The 19,036-nt window shown below is 43.0% G+C and overlaps 1 protein-coding gene across 2 annotated transcripts in view; it reads left to right on the top strand.

Moving 5' to 3' along the window:
• Positions 1-19,036, top strand: part of LOC110509497 (volume-regulated anion channel subunit LRRC8A) — a 75,187-nt gene that overhangs the window by 14,741 nt on the left and 41,410 nt on the right. For both annotated transcript variants that reach the window (XM_036967221.1, XM_021590392.2), the window contains exon 2: positions 7,044-9,165. In XM_036967221.1, the coding sequence (XP_036823116.1) occupies positions 7,054-9,165 (2,112 nt within the window). In that variant the 5' untranslated portion in view covers positions 7,044-7,053. The remainder of the gene's footprint in view (positions 1-7,043; positions 9,166-19,036) is intronic.

The following is a 19,036-nucleotide window of genomic DNA, read 5'->3' as shown; positions in this document are numbered from 1 at the left end:
CATTATAATGGGGCGATACTCTTTGGAGGTGCCTGGAAGGTCCCTCTCCTACAAAGGAGTTTACCTCTTGGGCACTGTTTTTGTAGCATATCTCATTAAACTGAGATTGTATGCGTCTTATTTTGGGCTGACCCTCACTTTATAAAGTTTTTCCCCCGTTGGGTTGTCTCTGCACCTCTTCGGTACGTATTCGGGACCTCTGAGGGTTGCTGATGTTGGGACTTCCCTGGCTTTGGAGAGCATGTTTTGCAATACGGGAGTTGGCCATATCCCCATGTGAGATATCAAAACAAATAATTGAAAGGGAACTGAAGATTACTTTCATATCCCTGGTTCTCTGATATGGTATGAGACATCTCACTGCATTCCCCTGCTCACAGGAGCATGAGGAAGAAAAGCATGCTTGAGAATAACCAGAGGGCGGGAGAGTTATTCCTTTTATGGAAGTGTGAGGGTTTCACCTCATTCGCCACTCTTACCGGTCTGTCTCCAACAAACACTTTTGATAGGCACCTCCGAGAGGGTGGGCAGTCTTAGTGAAGAGATCTCACTAGTAATAGCAGAGAACCAGGGTTATGCAAAGTAACCTTACATTTTTCCACGTCTGTGCTGTCTGGGAGATAAAATATCACTGGTGGAGAGGATACAGTTTGACTATAGCTGAGCTAGACATAACAGATGGAACACCATGAGGATGTGAGCCTTTTCGGCATAAACACATTCTAGCCATGTTAATGGATTCAGCATTGGATTTATTATAATCAGACAGGCTGTCTAAGAAATTTAGCTGTTGGCCCATAAATACCGTCATTAAACCTCCCGCATTGAGTAATATGTCTTCAGAAAGTTAACCGTTAGAAACATGTTCACTCTCGCAGCCAGTCCCTGTTTTCTTAATGTACTTTTAAAGGCCAAAGTTCTCAAAAGCTCGCCTTCCTGACAATGTCAAGTTTGCCTACCTGATGGGCTTGTCCTTTTTAAAAATGTGTGTTTTTAAAGTACGAGTCACAATGATTACTCATTTTTGTGCGGGGTCTTGTAACAATACATGTATTGCTTACTTTAGCATTTGTGTGCTGTGTCAGTTTCTGTTCCCCTCTGCATCCAGCTTCCGCTGTGCTCTTGGAGCCACATAGTGTTCTCTGTCTGCTCACAGGATGTCTGGGATGTCCCTGACATGGAGTACACCCCCCCCCCCCCCACACACACACACACACACACACCACTCTGGCAACCCACACACTGGCTTGACCTGAAAGTAGCTGACTGGGCTGTAGGCCTATTGTAAAAGGCATCATAAAGATTACTTCCTAATTGTTTGAATTAACTTGGTGATGAAGCATAGCCTAAACATTTGGCTGGAGCAGGGTTTCCCAACATTTTTTCCCCAAGCCCCCCTTTTTGACCTTGGAAAATGTTGTTTTGAAGCTAATTTCTTGAAATTGTACTTAGTTTAAAAATACTGACATATTTTAGGTAGGCTATTTAATGATGATGAATGAATCCAAGATGGTGTAGCAGTCAGACGTCTTTGTTCTGTCGTGTCCCTTGTATATATCGCATTACATCTTTTTCGTCGCATATCCTTTAAAATATTTTGCTAAACCTCAACATCTAAATACTCTCCTGCAACCCGCCTCACCCAATGTGGCGTGGATCTGCTTTTTTTCCCTAAAGTATTTATATTTACTTCGGATCTGGAACCCCTCAACTGAAGCTAGCCAGCTAACTACCAGCTATTAGTCAGCAAAACATTGCCAGTGGTCATCAGCTAACCTTCAGCTCGGAAAGCTCTAGTCAGTTGGAACAACGTGACTCTAATCAGAGCATAACGGACCTGTTATTTTTATCCCCGGATTCCTACCGCAAACTGAACATTTTCATCTGGATCTTCACAACTAGCTAACCGCAATCCCGGACGAATACTCCTGGCTAGCGTTTCCATCCCAGAGCAAGCACCAATTAGCTTGAAGCTAGCCCGGCCAGGGCTCCTGTGCTACCACCGAAGTATACTCCTGGGCTACAATATCCGGACTTCTTCTACAGCCGGTACGGGGCATGGAACCCCGCAGATCCCCTACGACTGGAATACCGACATAATCTGCCCGAGGACTCCAACAGGCCCCTCAGGCGCGACGCCCGCTGAAGGCAGATTATACTAACCAGCTAGGCCTGCTAGCTACCTAGAGCTACTTGGAACTCTACTAATTCCACGACTGGTCTATCGACGTCACTGCACGAAGAGGCAAAAACAGACTTACCCCCATAGCGACGTCCCCCAAAGGCTAACTTTCTAGCCCCTGCTATCTGCTTGCTAACCCGGCCTGCTAACTGCTAGCTTGCCCCGGTCTACTAACAGCTAGCTGCCGGCCTGCTAACTGCTAGCTTACCTGCCCGGTCTGTAACTGCTAGCCCATGCTAACTGCTTGCTTGCTAACCCGGCCTGCTAACTGCTAGCTTGCCCCGATCTACTAGCTGCTAGCTTGTTTAGACCCGGCCTACTAACTTTTAGCTTGTTAGCCTGCTAACTGTCTGAATCGCTGTCCAACCACTCACTGGACCCATATGTTCACTTGGCAACGCATGCCTCTCTCTAATATCAATATGCCTTGTCCATTACTGTCCTGGTTAGTGATTACTGTCTTATTTCACTGTAGAGCCTCTAGCCCTGCTCAATATGCCTTAACCAACCATGTTGTTCCACCTCCTACATATGCGATGACATAACCTGGTTTAAACATCTCTAGAGACTATATCTCTCTCTTCATTACTCAATGCCTAGGTTTACCTCCAATGTACTCACATCCTACCTTACCTTTGTCTGTACACTATGCCTTGAATCTATACTATCGTGCCCAGAAACCTGCTCCTTTTACTCTCTGTTCTGAATGTGCTAGACGGCCAGTTCGTATAGTCTTTAGCCGTACCCTTATCCTACTTCTCCTCTGTTCCTCTGGTGATGTGGAGGTTAATCCAGGTCCTGCAGTGCCTAGCTCCACTCCCACCCCCCAGGTGTTCTCATTTGTTGACTTCTGTAAATGTAAAAGCCTTGGTTTCATGCATGTTAACATTAGAAGCCTACTCCCTAAGTTTGTTTTACTCACTGCTTTAGCACACTCTGCCAACCCAGATGTCTTAGCCGTGTCTGAATCCTGGCTTAGGAAAACCACCAAAAACCCTGAAATTTCCATTGCTAACTATAACGTTTTCCGCCAAGATGGAACTGCCAAATGGGGCGGTGTTGCAATCTACTGCAAAGATAGCCTGCAGAGTTCTGTATTACTATCTAAGTCTGTACCCAAACAATTTGAGCTTCTACTTCTAAAAATTCACCTTTCCAGAAACAAGTCTCTCACTCTTGCCGCTTGCTATAGACCTCCCTCTGCCCCCAGCTGTGCCCTCGATACCATATGTGAATTGATTGCCCCCCATCTATTTTCTGAGCTCGCACTACTAGGTGACCTAAACTGGGACGTGCTTAACACCCCGGCCATCCTACAAACTAAGCTTGATGCCCTCAATCTCACACACATGATCAATGAACCTACCAGATACAACCCCAAATCAGTAAACACGGGCACCCTCATAGATGTCATCCTAACTAATTCATCCTCCAAATTCACCTCTGCTGTTTTCAACCAAGATCTCAGCGATCACTGCCTCATTGCCTGCATCCGTAATGGGTCTGCGAGCAAACGACCACCCCTCATCACTGTCAAACGCTCCCTGAAACACTTCTGCGAGCAGGCCTTTCTAATTGACCTGGCCGGGGTATCCTGGAATGACATTGACTGACATTGACCTCATCCCGTCAGTAGATGAAGCCTGGCTATTCTTTAAAAGTGCCTTCCTTACCATCTTAAATACGCATGCCCCTCTCAAAAAATGTAGAACTAGGAATAGATATAGTCCTTGGTTCACTCCAGACCTGTCTGCCCTTGACCAGCACAAAAACATCCTGTGGCGTTCTGCATTAGCATCGAATAGCCCCCGTGATATGCAACTTTTCATGGAAGTTAGGAACAAATATACACAGGCAGTTAGAAAAGCTAAGACAAGCTTTTTCAAACAGAATTTGCATCCTGTAGTACTAACTCCAAAAAGTTCTGGGACACTGTAAAATCCATGGAGAATAAGAGCACCTCCTCCCAGCTGCCCACTGCTCTGAGGCTAGGAAACACCGTCACCACCGATAAATCCACTATAATTGAGAATTTCAATAAGCATTTCTCTACGGCTGGCCATGCTTTCCACATGGCCCCCACCATTTCTCCTTTACTCAAATCCAGATAGCTGATGTTCTGAAAGAGCTGCAAAATCTGGACCCCTACAAATCAGACAGGCTAGACAATCTGAACTCTCCTTCTCAAATTATCTGCCAAAATTGTTGCAGCCCCTATTACTAGCCTGTTCAACCTCTCTTTCGTATCGTCTGAGATTCCCAAAGATTGGAAAGCTGCCGGGGTCATCCCCCTCTTCAAAGGGGGTGACACTCTAGACCCAAACTGCTACAGACCTATAGTGGGGCAAAAAAGTATTTAGTCAGCCACCAATTGTGCAAGTTCTAATTTTCAACTATGACAGACAAAATGAGAAAAAAAATCCAGAAAATCACATTGTAGGATTTTTAATGAATTTATTTGCAAATTATGGTGGAAAATAAGTATTTGGTCACCTACAAACAAACAAGATTTCTGGCTCTCACAGACCTGCAACTTCTTCTTTAAGAGGCTCCCCTGTCCTCTACTTGTTACCTGTATTAATGGCACCTGTTTGAACTTGTTATCAGTATAAAATACACCTGTCCACAACCTCAAACAGTCACACTCCAAACTCCTCTATGGCCAAGACCAAAGAGCTGTCAAAGGACACCAGAAACAAAATTGTAGACCTGCACCAGGCTGGGAAGACTGAATCTGCAATAGGTAAGCAGCTTGGTTTGAAGAAATCAACTGTGGGAGCAATTATTAGGAAATGGAAGACATACAAGACCACTGATCATCTCCCTCAATCTGGGGCTCCACGCAAGATCTCACCCTGTGGGGTCAAAATGATCACAAGAACGGTGAGCAAAATTCCAAGAACCACATGGGGGACCTAGTGAATGACCTGCAGAGAGCTGGGACCAAAGTAACAAAGCCTACCATCAGTAACACACTACGCCGCCAGGGACTCAAATCCTGCAGTGCCAGACGTGTCCCCCTGCTTAAGCCAGTACATGTCCAGGCCCGTCTGAAGTTTGCTAGAGAGCATTTGGATGATCCAGGAGAAGATTGGGAGAATGTCATATGGTCAGATGAAACCAAAATATAACTTTTTGGTAAAAACTCAACTCGTCGTGTTTGGAGGACAAAGAATGCATCCAAAGAACACCCTACCTACTGTGAAGCATGGGGGTGGAAACATCATGCTTTGGGGCTGTTTTTCTGCAAAGGAACCAGGATGACTGATCTGTGTAAAGGAAAGAATGAATGGGGCCATGTATCGTGAGATTTTGAGTGAAAACCTCCTTCCATCAGCAAGGGCATTGAAGATGAAACGTGGCTGGGTCGTTCAGCATGACGATGATCCCAAACACACCGCCTGGGCAACAAAGGAGTGGCTTCGTAAGAAGCATTTCAAGGTCCTGGAGTGGCCTAGCCAGTCTCCAGATCTCACACCCCATAGAAAATCTTTGGAGGGAGTTGAAAGTCCGTGTTGCCCAGCAACTGCCCCAAAACATCACTGCTCTAGAGGAGATCTGCATGGAGGAATGGGCCAAAATACCAGCAACAGTGTGTGAAAACCTTGTGAAGACTTACAGAAAACATTTGACCTCTGTCATTGTGAACAAAGGGTATATAACAAAGTATTGAGAAACTTTTGTTATTGACCAAATACTTATTTTCCACCATAATTTGCAAATAAATTCATTAAAAATCCTACAATGTGATTTTCTGTTTTTTTTCTCATTTTGTCTGTTATAGTTGAAGTGTACCTATGATGAAAATTACAGGCCTCTCTCATCTTTTTAAGTGGGAGAACTTGCAAAATCGGTGGCTGACTAAATACTTTTGTGCCCCACTGTACGTGGGAACTCCTTCAAGACTGTTGGAAAAGCATTCCAGGTTAAGCTGGTTGAGAGAATTCCAAGAGTGTGCAAAGCTGTCAAGACAAAGGGTGGCTACTTTGAAGAATCTCAAATCTGAAATATATTTTGATTTAACACTTTCTTTTACTGCATGATTCCATATGAGTTATTTCATAGTTTCACTATTATTCTACAATGTAGGAAATGGTACACATAAAGAAAAATCATTGAATGAGTAGGTGTGTCAACTTTTGGCTGGTACTGTGGGTCTACACCATCACTGGTATTATCAGGCTGTATAGCTAGTTACGTTTGCTCTGACTCAGTACATTTATTAGCTAGTTGGCGATTAGCATTAGCGGCTAACAAGATTCAGGCCCAGTTTGCTAAGAAAAGACAATCTAGCTGTTTGCAGATATAAGAAACACAAACTAATAGAACACTAGTGGATTTATATTAAGAAGCAAAGTGAAAACAGCATCTTTGTCTTCAACATTGTTTAATGTGCTGCATTAATCATGCAGAGACTGAATTCAAGTGTCTCGTGGTTGAGGAACAACATCTGCTCCTTGAGTGACGAGGCGGGGCTAGGTCTGTGTGGAAAGAAGCATTGAGAGAGCAGAGAGTGATTACTTAAGTAGCAAAGTAATCTATAAAAATGTACACGGCATATCACATTTAACAAACCAAATATTCAAATACGGTTTTTGAAGGTAAAATATAAACCCAAACCGGTCCGTGTATCAATACCGGTACATGGCCCAGCCCTAACTCATGCTGACATGACGTATTTCCCCACAACGGAAATAATTCTCTGACTTTATTGTGCAATCCTGTTCGATTTGATGAGCTATGTTTGTAGTTCAAGCATGTTGGAGCCAACCTTTTGAAGCTTTTACTCTAATGAACTTTGAAGTGACGAGTGGCATTGTGAATGTCTTCCATTACATTTTTTCTCTCTCCCTTTCTATAGGTAAACCATCATGATCCCCATCACAGAGCTCCGATACTTTGCCGACACACAGCCGGCGTACCGCATCCTGAAGCCATGGTGGGACGTCTTCACAGACTACATCTCCATCGTCATGCTCATGATCGCCGTGTTTGGGGGCACGCTACAGGTAACCCAGGACAAGATGATCTGCCTGCCCTGCAAGTGGGTGGTCAACAAATCCTGTGAGTACCTCAATATGAGCATCCGTGACCCCTTTGACCCAGAGCCAAAAGGCATCCAGTATGAACTGGACCGGCACCAGTACAACTACATTGACGCGGTCTGCTATGAGAACAAGCTGCACTGGTTTGCCAAGTACTTCCCCTACCTGGTGCTACTGCACACCCTCATCTTCCTGGCCTGCAGTAACTTCTGGTTCAAGTTCCCCCGGACTAGCTCCAAACTGGAGCACTTTGTGTCCATCCTGCTCAAGTGTTTTGACTCGCCATGGACCACCAGGGCTCTGTCTGAGACTGTAGTGGAGGAGAGCGACCCCAAGCCTCTGGGGAAGATGAACGGTACCATGGACAAGAAGGCATCATGCATCAGCGAGGACGTGGAGGCCAGCGTGCCCATGCTCCAAAGGACCAAGTCCCTCATCGAGCAGGGCATTGTTGACCGCTCCGACACGGGTGTCCTGGACAAGAAGGAAGGCGAGCAGGCCAAAGCTCTTTTTGAGAAGGTCAAGAAGTTCCGGATCCACGTTGAAGAAGGGGACATTGTCTACCGGCTCTACATCCGCCAGACCATCATCAAAGTCATCAAGTTCATCCTGATCATCTGCTACACGGCCTACTATGTGCACTACATCAAGTTCAGTGTGATCTGCACGGTGGACATTGAGAAGCTGACAGGCTATAGGATGTACCACTGTGCTCACCCCCTGGCCACACTCTTCAAGATTCTGGCATGTTTCTATATCAGCCTGGTGGGGATTTACGGTCTCATCTGCATGTACACCCTCTGCTGGATGCTCAGCCGCTCGCTTAAGCGCTACTCCTTTGAGTCAATCCGCGAGGAGAGCAGGTACAGTGACATACCAGACGTGAAAAACGACTTTGCCTTCATGTTGCACATGATAGACCAGTATGACCCGCTCTACTCCAAGCGCTTTGCGGTCTTCCTGTCGGAGGTTAGCGAGAACAAACTGCGTCAGCTGAACCTCAACAATGAGTGGACGCTGGACAAGCTGCGGCAACGTATCACCAAGAACTCCCAGGAGAAACTGGAGCTGCACTTGTTCATGCTTAACGGAATCCCTGAAACAGTGTTTGACCTAATAGAACTGGAGGTGCTCAAGCTGGAGCTCATCCCTGATGTCACCATCCCCCCCATCATTGCCCAGCTAGTCAGCCTGAGAGAGATGTGGCTCTACCACACACCGGCAAAAATTGAGGCCCCAGCTTTGGCCTTTCTGAGGGAGAACCTCAAGTCCCTCCACATAAAATTCACTGACATCAAGGAGATTCCTCTATGGATCTACAGCCTGAAGAACCTGAGCGAGCTGCACCTCACAGGGAACCTGAGCGCAGAGAACAACCGCTACATTGTCATCGACGGGCTACGAGAGCTCAAGAGGCTCAAAGTGCTCCGTCTGAAGAGTAACCTGACCAAGCTGCCTCAGGTGGTGACAGACGTTGGGGTCCACCTCCAGAAGTTGTCAATCAACAATGAGGGCACCAAGCTGATGGTGCTCAACAGCCTGAAGAAGATGGTGAACCTGACAGAGCTGGAGCTGTTGCGCTGCGACCTGGAACGTATCCCGCACTCCATCTTCAGCCTGCACAACCTGCAGGAGATTGACCTGAAGGACAACAACCTTAAGACCATCGAGGAGATCATCAGCTTCCAGCACCTGCACCGTCTGGTAAACTTGAAGCTGTGGTACAACCAGATCGCCTATATCCCCATCCAGATCGGCACCTTGACGAACATGGAGAGGCTCTACCTAAACCGCAACAAGATCGAGAACATCCCGGGCCAGCTGTTCTACTGCCGCAAACTGCGCTTCCTGGACCTGAGTCACAACAACCTGACCAGTATACATGCCGACGTGGGCTTCCTCCAGAACCTGCAGTACTTTGCTGTGACAGCCAACAGGGTGAGTACAGATCTAGTATTTGAGCGTCCCAGAGAAAATATTTGATACACACTTGGAACTAACAATCTTTGTTAGGGCCCAGATTATTTCCTGGTCAGGTCAAATGGTCAAAGAAACACTTGTCTTTGCATTTATCTGTGTGTCACAGGAAAATGTTAGACATTTGTTCTTGAAAAGCTCTACTCGTCTACCTGCCTCTTTCACATGTGAATGGGAAGGTAGGGCTTAGCATAATGATGAAGACCGGAACGTGGTTATGTTAGGGATAATTTGCCCTAATGATCTTGTGCACATATTGTAGAGTACACATTGTAGAGTTTTGTGTAGTAGACCGAGATGTCTCCAACTCCGTTGAGTTGAAATTATCGCTTCAATAGTTCATTTGCCCACTATTCTGAGACAGTAACAGCCTACCCTGCTAGTGCTAATAATATGTTTCAAATGAGTTCAAGTAAAGTAACTGTCTGATGTGATGCAATGTGCCCGAGTTTTAAAAGTACACTGATGGGGGGGCGCTAGTGAGCACCATGGAGTAGACGCTTCTCCGACTACCTCCTCACCCTTGCTTAAATTTGATTTAAATTCTACTTTTGCCCAACCAAACTGCTACTATGAGCAACTCCATGAGAAACACGGCCATGGGGAAACTAATGAATCCAAAAACAACCGGAAAAAAAGATGGTAAAGTCCCCACCACAGCACAAGACGAGGATGGCGATGCTTGCGTTTGCCTGACCGTAATCGCTAGCCCTGACTCGGAGCCCTCACCGACTATTATTTCAGCAGCTATCAAGACAATGGAGGAGGATATGAACGCTCGATTTAATCATCTCGACTCATCCTTACAATCAGTGCAAACCTCCCTGGCTGAACATACAACCCACATTATTGATCTGGAAGGAAACGCAGGTGACCACGAGACATGCATCGCCACCCTCGAGGGACAGTATGAAGAGCTATTAAATCTTTATTCTAAAATTGCAATACTTGCACTTAACGCACCAGAAATCATTAAATGAGTTTGGTCTGGGCAAGAGTGTTGTCTCGTGGCCTGAAATACTATATGCGTGCCCGACGGCTTCAGTTCTCACTAATCACAATAATTCCCCTCCTTTTCACTTTAACATTCCTGCAGCCAGGGATACCCCTTGAGTCCGTTGCTATTTGCCACTGCTATGGAACCCCTAGCTGTCTGTATCAGAAGCCGTCCTGCCATTGCTTCAGCTAAACATAGGCAAGGTTGATCACCGCATCTCGCTCTATGCGGATGACATCATCTTGTTTGTCTCACGCCCCGAAGAGTCATTTCCACTGCTGTTGGAGCTCATCGAATCATTAGGAGAACTCTCTGGGTATACCATAAACTGGCAAAAAAGCGAATTCATGCCTCTTAAAGGGGACTTAAACCCAGAGTTCCTTAAACATATACCTTTTAAATTCACAGGAGACTAAATTAAATATTTAGGGGTTGTCATCCCCAAGGACCCTAAATTGAACTACCACGATGTGATAGAGAAGTTGAAACGCAACATTGAGATCTTGAGAGTGTTGCCTATATCTATGATAGGCCGTGTTAACGCTATTAAAATTGTTACACTCCCCAGATTCCTTTATCTCTTTCAGAATTTGGCTGTATTTTAAGTAAAGCTTTTTTCAAATCCTTGGATTCTATTATCTTGCCTTTTGTGTGGGGATACAAAATACACCAGATCTCTAAAAAACATATAATCAAGCCCAAAGAATTAGGTGGCCTGAGCCTACCAAATGTTCAACATTGTTATTGGGCAGGTTTATTAGGTTTATTGGCAGGATGCATACCCTGGCATGGTAGATCCAAGATATACACAACACCTCTCTTCCAGCACTTCTCTTTTCATCAACTAAATCCTCTACAGGTATTACTGGCAATAACGTTATGCAAAAATGGTATCATAAGGAAAACATTTGGTCTCCCGGAGACCTCTGTATGTACTCCTATTTGACATAACTATGTCCCCCCCCACACACACCAATTGACAATTGACACTTTTTTTATTCTGGAAGAGAAAGGGCATTACTACTATTACAGACCTTTACATCAATATTTTTGCCACATTCACACAGTTGAGGGAAATGTACGATCTCCCCGCATCTAACTTCTACCGATATCTTCAGATAAGAAACTACGTTTACTTAAATATACCACATTTTGAGGCAATTACACCTGCCCACCAGTTGTATATTTTCATGAACTTCGCCCCTGGCTCCAAGAGTTTGATCTCCAGCTTTGTAGATAACTTTACAGCATATTACTCTAACATTTGAAGGAGACCTGGGAGGAAGACCTTGTTATAGAGATTACTGATGACTGTTGGGGTGATTGCTTCAAGATATTTGCTTGTGCTCGATAAACTCCGACACCAACTTATTCAATACAAAGTGATTCACAGACTACACTATTCCTGTACCAAATTACACTCGTTCTACCCCTCGGTCTCTCCGATATGCCCTCAGTGCAAATCTGCAGAGGTACCCTGGGTTACCTCTTCTGGTCATGCCCCAAACTGCACACATTCTGGCAGGATATTTCTAAGTGTTTCTCAGGAGTATTACAGCTGTAACCTCATACCAGCCCCGGATACTGCTGTTTTAGGCAGGTTACAGCACCTAACGGCTTTAACCCACTGGGAACAAAAAACATTACAATATGGCAGGGTTATTGCAAAAAGAAACATTTTGAGCCTTTGGAATAAGGAGACTGTACCTGTTTTTAAAACCTGGTTAGCTGAAGTCACCAGCTTGCTACACATAGAAACGATACGACATGATATCTCTGGCAGATCTAATACATTTGTTAAGATATGGCAGCCCTTTATCACGTATCTTTCAAGTGATGATGGGAAACAACATGCAACCTGCAACCAACCCTGATCCACAGTGATTATTTTTAATGCCGAGCATAGTCCTTATACTGTGCAGTGTGTCAAATATCATTGAAGCAAGGTGCCAATTCCTTAAGAGCAATGTTATGTTTTGTTGTTTTTTAATGTATTGATTTGTCTCCAGTTGAGGGGTGGGGGGTATTCTCAGTGTATTGTTTGCTGTTATTATCTGTCTGTTTTGTAAAGCAAAAAATTCATAAATAAAATACTTCTGGCTGCAGATAAAGAGCACTTGTCTCTGGGGTGATTTTCACTATATTGGTACTGTACTTTATTTTTTTAGTAACTGAAAATGTAAGCATTTTCAAGCCAATATGAAGTCAAAATGTCTAGTGAATTCGTTTTTAGGACTATAAATAGTTCACTAGTCAAGCTCCTCTAAAACAGTGTCATTCTTTGAACAGTGTGTCCTATTAGATGCATCTCAGCCTTGTTAAGCAGATTTTTATTTTTTATTTAACCAGGGGCAGAACAACATGATATGATACAACCTGGATTTGAACCAGGGACTGCCTCTTGCACTGAGATGCAGTGCTTTAGACCGCTGTGCCATTCGGGAGCGTGGAGGAACAGTGGGAAAGTAATTCGGCATTTAAAGTTGATAAACTTATAACCCCACTTTTCAGAGTGTAACAAACTAGGTTCCATGTTGACTAGCTAACATTAGGCTATAACTAAAATGGCCCTTGAATGTTTTGGTACACCTACTGGAGAGCTCATCTTTGTCTACATCAGCATCGTTCACACCCTCTGAAAACTTCTTGACGGTACCGGGATAATTGTCATCAGCAACCGCTGAATAGCATAGCGCCACAGTCAAATAATATTACTAAAAAATATTCATATTCATGAAATCACAAGTGAAATATAGTGAAACACAGCTTAGCCTTTTGTTAATCCACCTGTCGTCTCAGATTTTGAAATGATGCTTTACAGCGAAAGCAATCCAAGCGTTTGTGTAAGATTAGCGCTAGCATAACATTATGTACACTAAGCAATAAGTAGCTAGGTCACGAAAATCAGAAAAGCAATCAAAAAAATGGTTTACCTTTGATCTTTGGATGTTTTCATTCACGAGACTCCCAGTTACACAACAAATGTTCCTTTTGTTCCATAAAGATTATTTTTATACCCAAAATACAGCCGTTTGTTTGTCTAGTTATGTTCAGAAATCCACAAGAAAGAGCGGTCACGACAACGCAGACGTATATTCCAAATAATATCCATAATGTCCACAGAAACATGTCAAACGTTTTTTATAATCAATCCTCATGTTGTTTTTAAAATATATATTCGATAATATATCAACCAAGTGTGTAGCTTTTTCAATAACAGCGGGAGAAACAATGGCCGCTTTACTCAGTTGCACAAAACTCACTCTGAGAGCCCCCACCTATCCACTTAAAGCCTGAAACGATGTCTAAAGACTGTTGACACCTTAGGGAAGCCGTAGAAAAAATGAATGGTTGATATCCCTTTAAAACCTGTTATGGATGATGCGAATTTTCGCAGCTTTTTGTTAAAAATCGCGCAACATTTCAAAGTCCTGCTACTCATGCCAGGAATATAGTATATGCATATGATAAGTATGTGTGGATAGAAAACACTCTGAAGTTTCTAAAACTGGTTAAATCGGGTCTGTGGCTATAACAGAATGTGTTTAGGAGTAAAAATCCCTGGTAAAACTGTTTACCAAAAACAAAACAAAAAATATTAGTCCGCCATTCAATGTATTGTTAAAGGCGACCTAAAATAAATGTGGATCCCCTGTAAACGCCTACAGCTTCCACACGATGTCGCCATTGCTGTCATTTTCATATTAATTTATCCTTGGTTACAACACGAATAGACCCCTCCTTTCTTGAGGCGCACCACAGTATGTTGTGAAACTGAAAAAATGGACGATGATTTCCAGACTTGCTGCTATCGAATACAGATCGCCCCGTGATCAATTTGATACATAATTAAAGTTTATTTATACCTAAAGTTGGTTTAGAAAAGTTGTTTGAAGTGATTTGTAAAAGTTTATAGGCGACTTTTGTAATTTTAAAAGTGACGTTGCGTCTTGTAAATGGACTTTTCTCAGCATCAGACTGGTCTTCAGCAAATGACATTTTGGGTATACAATGATGGATTTAATCGGGAAAAAGACCCAATTGTGATGTTTATGGGACATATAGGAGTGCCAACAAAGAAGCTCGTCCAAGGTAATGAATGTTTTATATTTTATTTCTGCGTTTTGGGTAGCGCCGGCTACCGCAAAATCTGTTGTTTACGTGTCGTGCTGGTATTTTGGGGGGTGCATGCTATCAGATAATAGCTTCTCATGCTTTCGCCGAAAAGCATTTTACAAATCTGACTTGGTGGCTAGATTCACAACGAGTGTAGCTTTAATTCAGTACCTTGCATGTGTATTTTTATGAAAGTTTGAGTTTTATCGAGTACTTTACTCAAGTACTATAGGTGGCGCTCTGAAATTTCCGCTGAGCTGTCCCTGTGCAGGGACCACCTCCATAAGAAGTTTTAAATGGAGGATAGGCATGCATAGGAACACAGAGGTTTCAAAATATGATTGGATTTTCCTCAGGCTTTCGCCTGCAATATCAGTTCTGTTATACTCACAGACAATATTTTGACAGTTTTGGAAACGTTAGAGTGTTTTCTATTCTAATCTGACAATTATATGCATATTCTAGTTTCTGGGGCTGAGAAATAGGCAGTTTCAAATGGGTACGTATTTTTTTGCCAAAAACGAAAATACTGCCCCATACAGAAGGTGTAAACGGTACAGGGATAATACTTGCATAGGAGCAATATCAAAAACAAAGTGTCCAGATTAAAAATATTTTATAAAAATTTTATCGTTATTAGATGACGCTTACCCGACACACTTGTCTAAATTGATGGGACATGTATCCCAATCTGGCCAAAGTGGAGTCTTTTTTTGTTTAGACATGTAACTAGCTAGCTAAACAATGAACCGGCATAACCCCAACTTATACTACTACCAATACAAAGTGTCTTAGCAAGAGTATGAATATGTAGGTAGCTAACGAACTAGGTTCAATGTTAACTAGCTAACATTATCCTATAACTAGCAATGCAAATGGATTTTAATAATATTACTACACAGATCATACAGGTAACATTAGCTAGCAAGCTAACAGTATGCATTAACTTGCAATAAAAATGACTTTCTGACAAAATTAGAAACTTATCTTGAAAATGTAGCTAGACTCTTATCTGTATACGTGGATGAACGCTTCACGGCAGACTTGAACCATTTAACTTCGTTTTGTTTGTAGCTTCATCTTGTTTTGACACAAAGCTGGCCAGTCACTCCGTCAAGTCACACATCACTTTGTCTACTGATCTGTCGGTAGCACCTACTAAATTCAGGACAACGTTGAGAAAAGTAGCAAAACTTTTGTAGTTCTCGGTGGTTAACGTTATGTCTTTCAAAAACGGCGCCGTAGAAAGGACTGTCATCACATACTGAACCGCTCACTTTATAGACAGAAGCGGGCTACATGGCAGACCAATCCAAACAACTCCCGGCATGTCCAGCCCATACATTCTCAGCTAATCATGGCTAGTGGGAAGGTTCCTCATTTTTTCCATGGCTAAACCAACTAAGCTCGTCATTTTTAACAATTTTATTAATATTTATGGAAGGAATACAACTTTTTTTAGGGCACATGAACGTTCACATGTTCCAAAAGGCATTTCTGCCAAAAAACGCATTTTGATTAAAAAAAATTCTTCAAATGCTCCTGTGAAGTAGTGACATGTGACATACGCCTAGTTTCCTGAAACGAGTCATGAATATCTATATACAGTGGGGAGAACAAGTATTTAACACACTGCCGATTTTGCAGGTTTTCCTACTTACAAAGCATGTAGAGGTCTGTAATTTTTTTTATCATAGGTACACTTCAACTGTGAGAGACGGAATCTAAAACAAAATCCAGAAAATCACATTGTATGATTTTTAAGTAATTGATTTGCATTTTATTGCATGACATAAGTATTTGATATATCAGAAAAGCAGAACTTAATATTTGGTACAGAAACCTTTGGTTGCAATTACAGAGATCATACGTTTCCTGTAGTTCTTGACCAGGTTTGCACACACTGCAGCAGGGATTTTGGCTCACTCCTCCATACAGACCTTCTCCAGATCCTTGAGGTTTCGGGGCTGTCGCTGGGCAATACGGACTTTCAGCTCCTTCCAAAGATTTTCTATTGGGTTCAGGTCTGGAGACTGGCTAGGCCACTGCAGGACCTTGAGATGCTTCTTACGGAGCCACTCCTTAGTTGCCCTGGCTGTGTGTTTGGGGTCGTTGTCATGCTGGAAGACCCAGCCACGACCCATCTTCAATGCTCTTAGTGAGGGAAGGAGGTTGTTGGCCAAGATCTCGCGATACATGGCCCCATCCATCCTCCCCTCTACGGTGCAATCGTCCTGTCCTCTTTGCAGAAAAGCATCCCCAAAGAATTATGTTTCCACCTCCATGCTTCACGGTTGGGATGGTGTTCTTGGGGTTGTACTCTTCTTCCTCCAAACACGGCGAGTAGAGTTTAGACCAAAACGCTCTATATTTTGTCTCATCAGACCACATGACCTTCTCCCATTCCTCCTCTGGATCATCCAGATGGCCATTGGCAAACTTCAGACGGGCCTGGACATGTGCTGGTTTGAGCAGGGGGACCTTGCGTGCGCTGCAGGATTTGAATCCATGACGGCGGTCCCAGTTCTCTTCAGGTCATTGACCAGGTCCTGCCGTGTAGTTCTGGACTGATCCCTCACCTTCCTCATGATCATTGATGCCCCACGAGGTGAGATCTTGCGGAACTCTTACTGGTTGGTAGGTGATCAAATACTTATGTCATGCAATAAAATGCAAATTAATTACTTAAAAATCATACAATGTGATTTTCTGGATTTTTGTTTTAGATTCCGTCTCTCACGGTTGAAGTGTACCTATGATAAAAATTACAAACCTCTACATGCTTTGTAGGTAGGAAAACCTGCAAAATCGGCAGTGTATCAAATACTGTATATATATATATATATATATATATATATATATATATATATATATATATATATATATGTATATGTATGTGTGTGTGTGTGTGTGTATATCTCGAAGGAATGAGCGTTACACCGAGGCCTGTACTCTGGAGTAGGATCGATTTGGAGGTGGAGGGACCGTCATGGTCTGGGGCGGTGTCCCACCATCATCGGACTGAGCTTATTGTCATTGCAGGCAATCTCAATGCTGTTCATTACAGGGAAGACATCCTCCCTCATGTGGTACACTTCCTGCAGGCTCATCCTGACATGACCGTCCAGCATGACAATGCCACCAGCCATACTGCTCGTTCTGTGCGTGATTTCCTGCAAGACAGGAATGTCAGTGTTCTGCCATGGCCAGAGAAGAGCCCGAATCTCAATCTCATTGAGCACGTCTGGTACCTATTTGGATCGGAAGGTGAGGGCTAGGACCATTCCCGCCAGAAATTTCTGGGAATTTGCAGGTGCCTTGGGGGAAGAACTGGCAAATCTGGTGCAGTCCATGAGGAGGAGATGCACTGCAGTATTTAATGCAGCTGGTGGCCACACTAGATACTGACTGTTACTTTTGATTTTGACCCCTTCCCTCCCCCCTTTGTTCAGGGACATTATTCCATTTATGTTAGTGACATGTCTGTGGAACTTGTTCAGGTTATGTCTCAGTTGTAGAATCTTATGTTCATTCAAATATTTACACGTTAAGTTTGCTGAAAATTAACACAGTTTACAGTGAGGGGACGTTTCTTTTTTTGCTGAGTTTTATTTATATATATATATATATATATATATATATATATATTCCATAAAAAAAAAATTTGTACCGGGGGACCTTCAGACATGTCTTGTGAGGTATGTGGGTATTCTAGAATTAGGACGCATCCAATGCAACAACAAAAAACATCTCTAGCTAAAACTGTTTGATTTGTATGGGATGTTTTTTATTTTGCTTATTTGATTTCTGTGGGGGTGCAGACATCGACCTTGGGAGGTTAACCAATATGAGACCACATTTAGGAAGTCACCAGCAGAGGGAGTTCCCTTTGAATCCATTGTTCCATTCACTGTGGTGGTGGTGCTCATATAATTTTACATACCTTCAGAATTAGCAGAGAGCCCACTCTGGAAATGTGATGTACTTGTGGAGTATATTGTTCCAAACAAAGTGTCTTAAAATAAACAAATTCAAAAGGGTAGTTTAATTAATGAATGTGAAAATTATATTTTAGATTCAAGACATACTTCATATTTTAAAGCACAGTATAAGTAGTATAATGGCACCAATATGTTGTCTTTATCACGTTCACAGGTCATATGGTTTTACAGAAGGCATGTATGTATAGGTCTAAAAAAATGACATTTTCATCATGATTTTAAAAAACGTGATAAAAATGTCAAAAGAATTTCAAACATCATTCCTCCCAATGAAGTTGGAAAACTATTAAACACCCTTTGCTGCACTCCTTTGTCCACACTGAAAATAGTCCTGGAACAGAGTGTTATGCATCCCAAATTAGCCCCGTTCTGATGTGTTCCGTTTTTACCATCCTCTCCGGAGTCTTCTCTTTGCAATTTGCACATTATTGACTTAAATGAGTTGTGTAATTTGCAAAACGTCGTTCCCAGGTGGGCCCTAACGAGGATCCAATGCTTGCAGCTGGACACCAATGTGCTACATTTGAGTTTTTTGCTCGAAGAACAATGCCAAAGTAGCCCCAGCCATCTCACATATTCAGCGCATGAAGAAACGCATTTGTAATTTGTTAAGGCTATTTTTAGGCTCGTAAATCGGCTTACTCTGATCGTAATTGTCTTAAATTAACATAATCTATATAGGATGCACTCATTGTGCTGTTGTCCCAACAAATGGCAG

This window comes from Oncorhynchus mykiss, chromosome Y (assembly GCF_013265735.2).
Source record: "Oncorhynchus mykiss isolate Arlee chromosome Y, USDA_OmykA_1.1, whole genome shotgun sequence".
In the NCBI taxonomy this organism is placed as follows: domain Eukaryota; kingdom Metazoa; phylum Chordata; class Actinopteri; order Salmoniformes; family Salmonidae; genus Oncorhynchus; species Oncorhynchus mykiss.
Note: the sequence above shows the minus strand (reverse complement) of the source record. Positions and strands in the feature narration are given on the sequence as shown.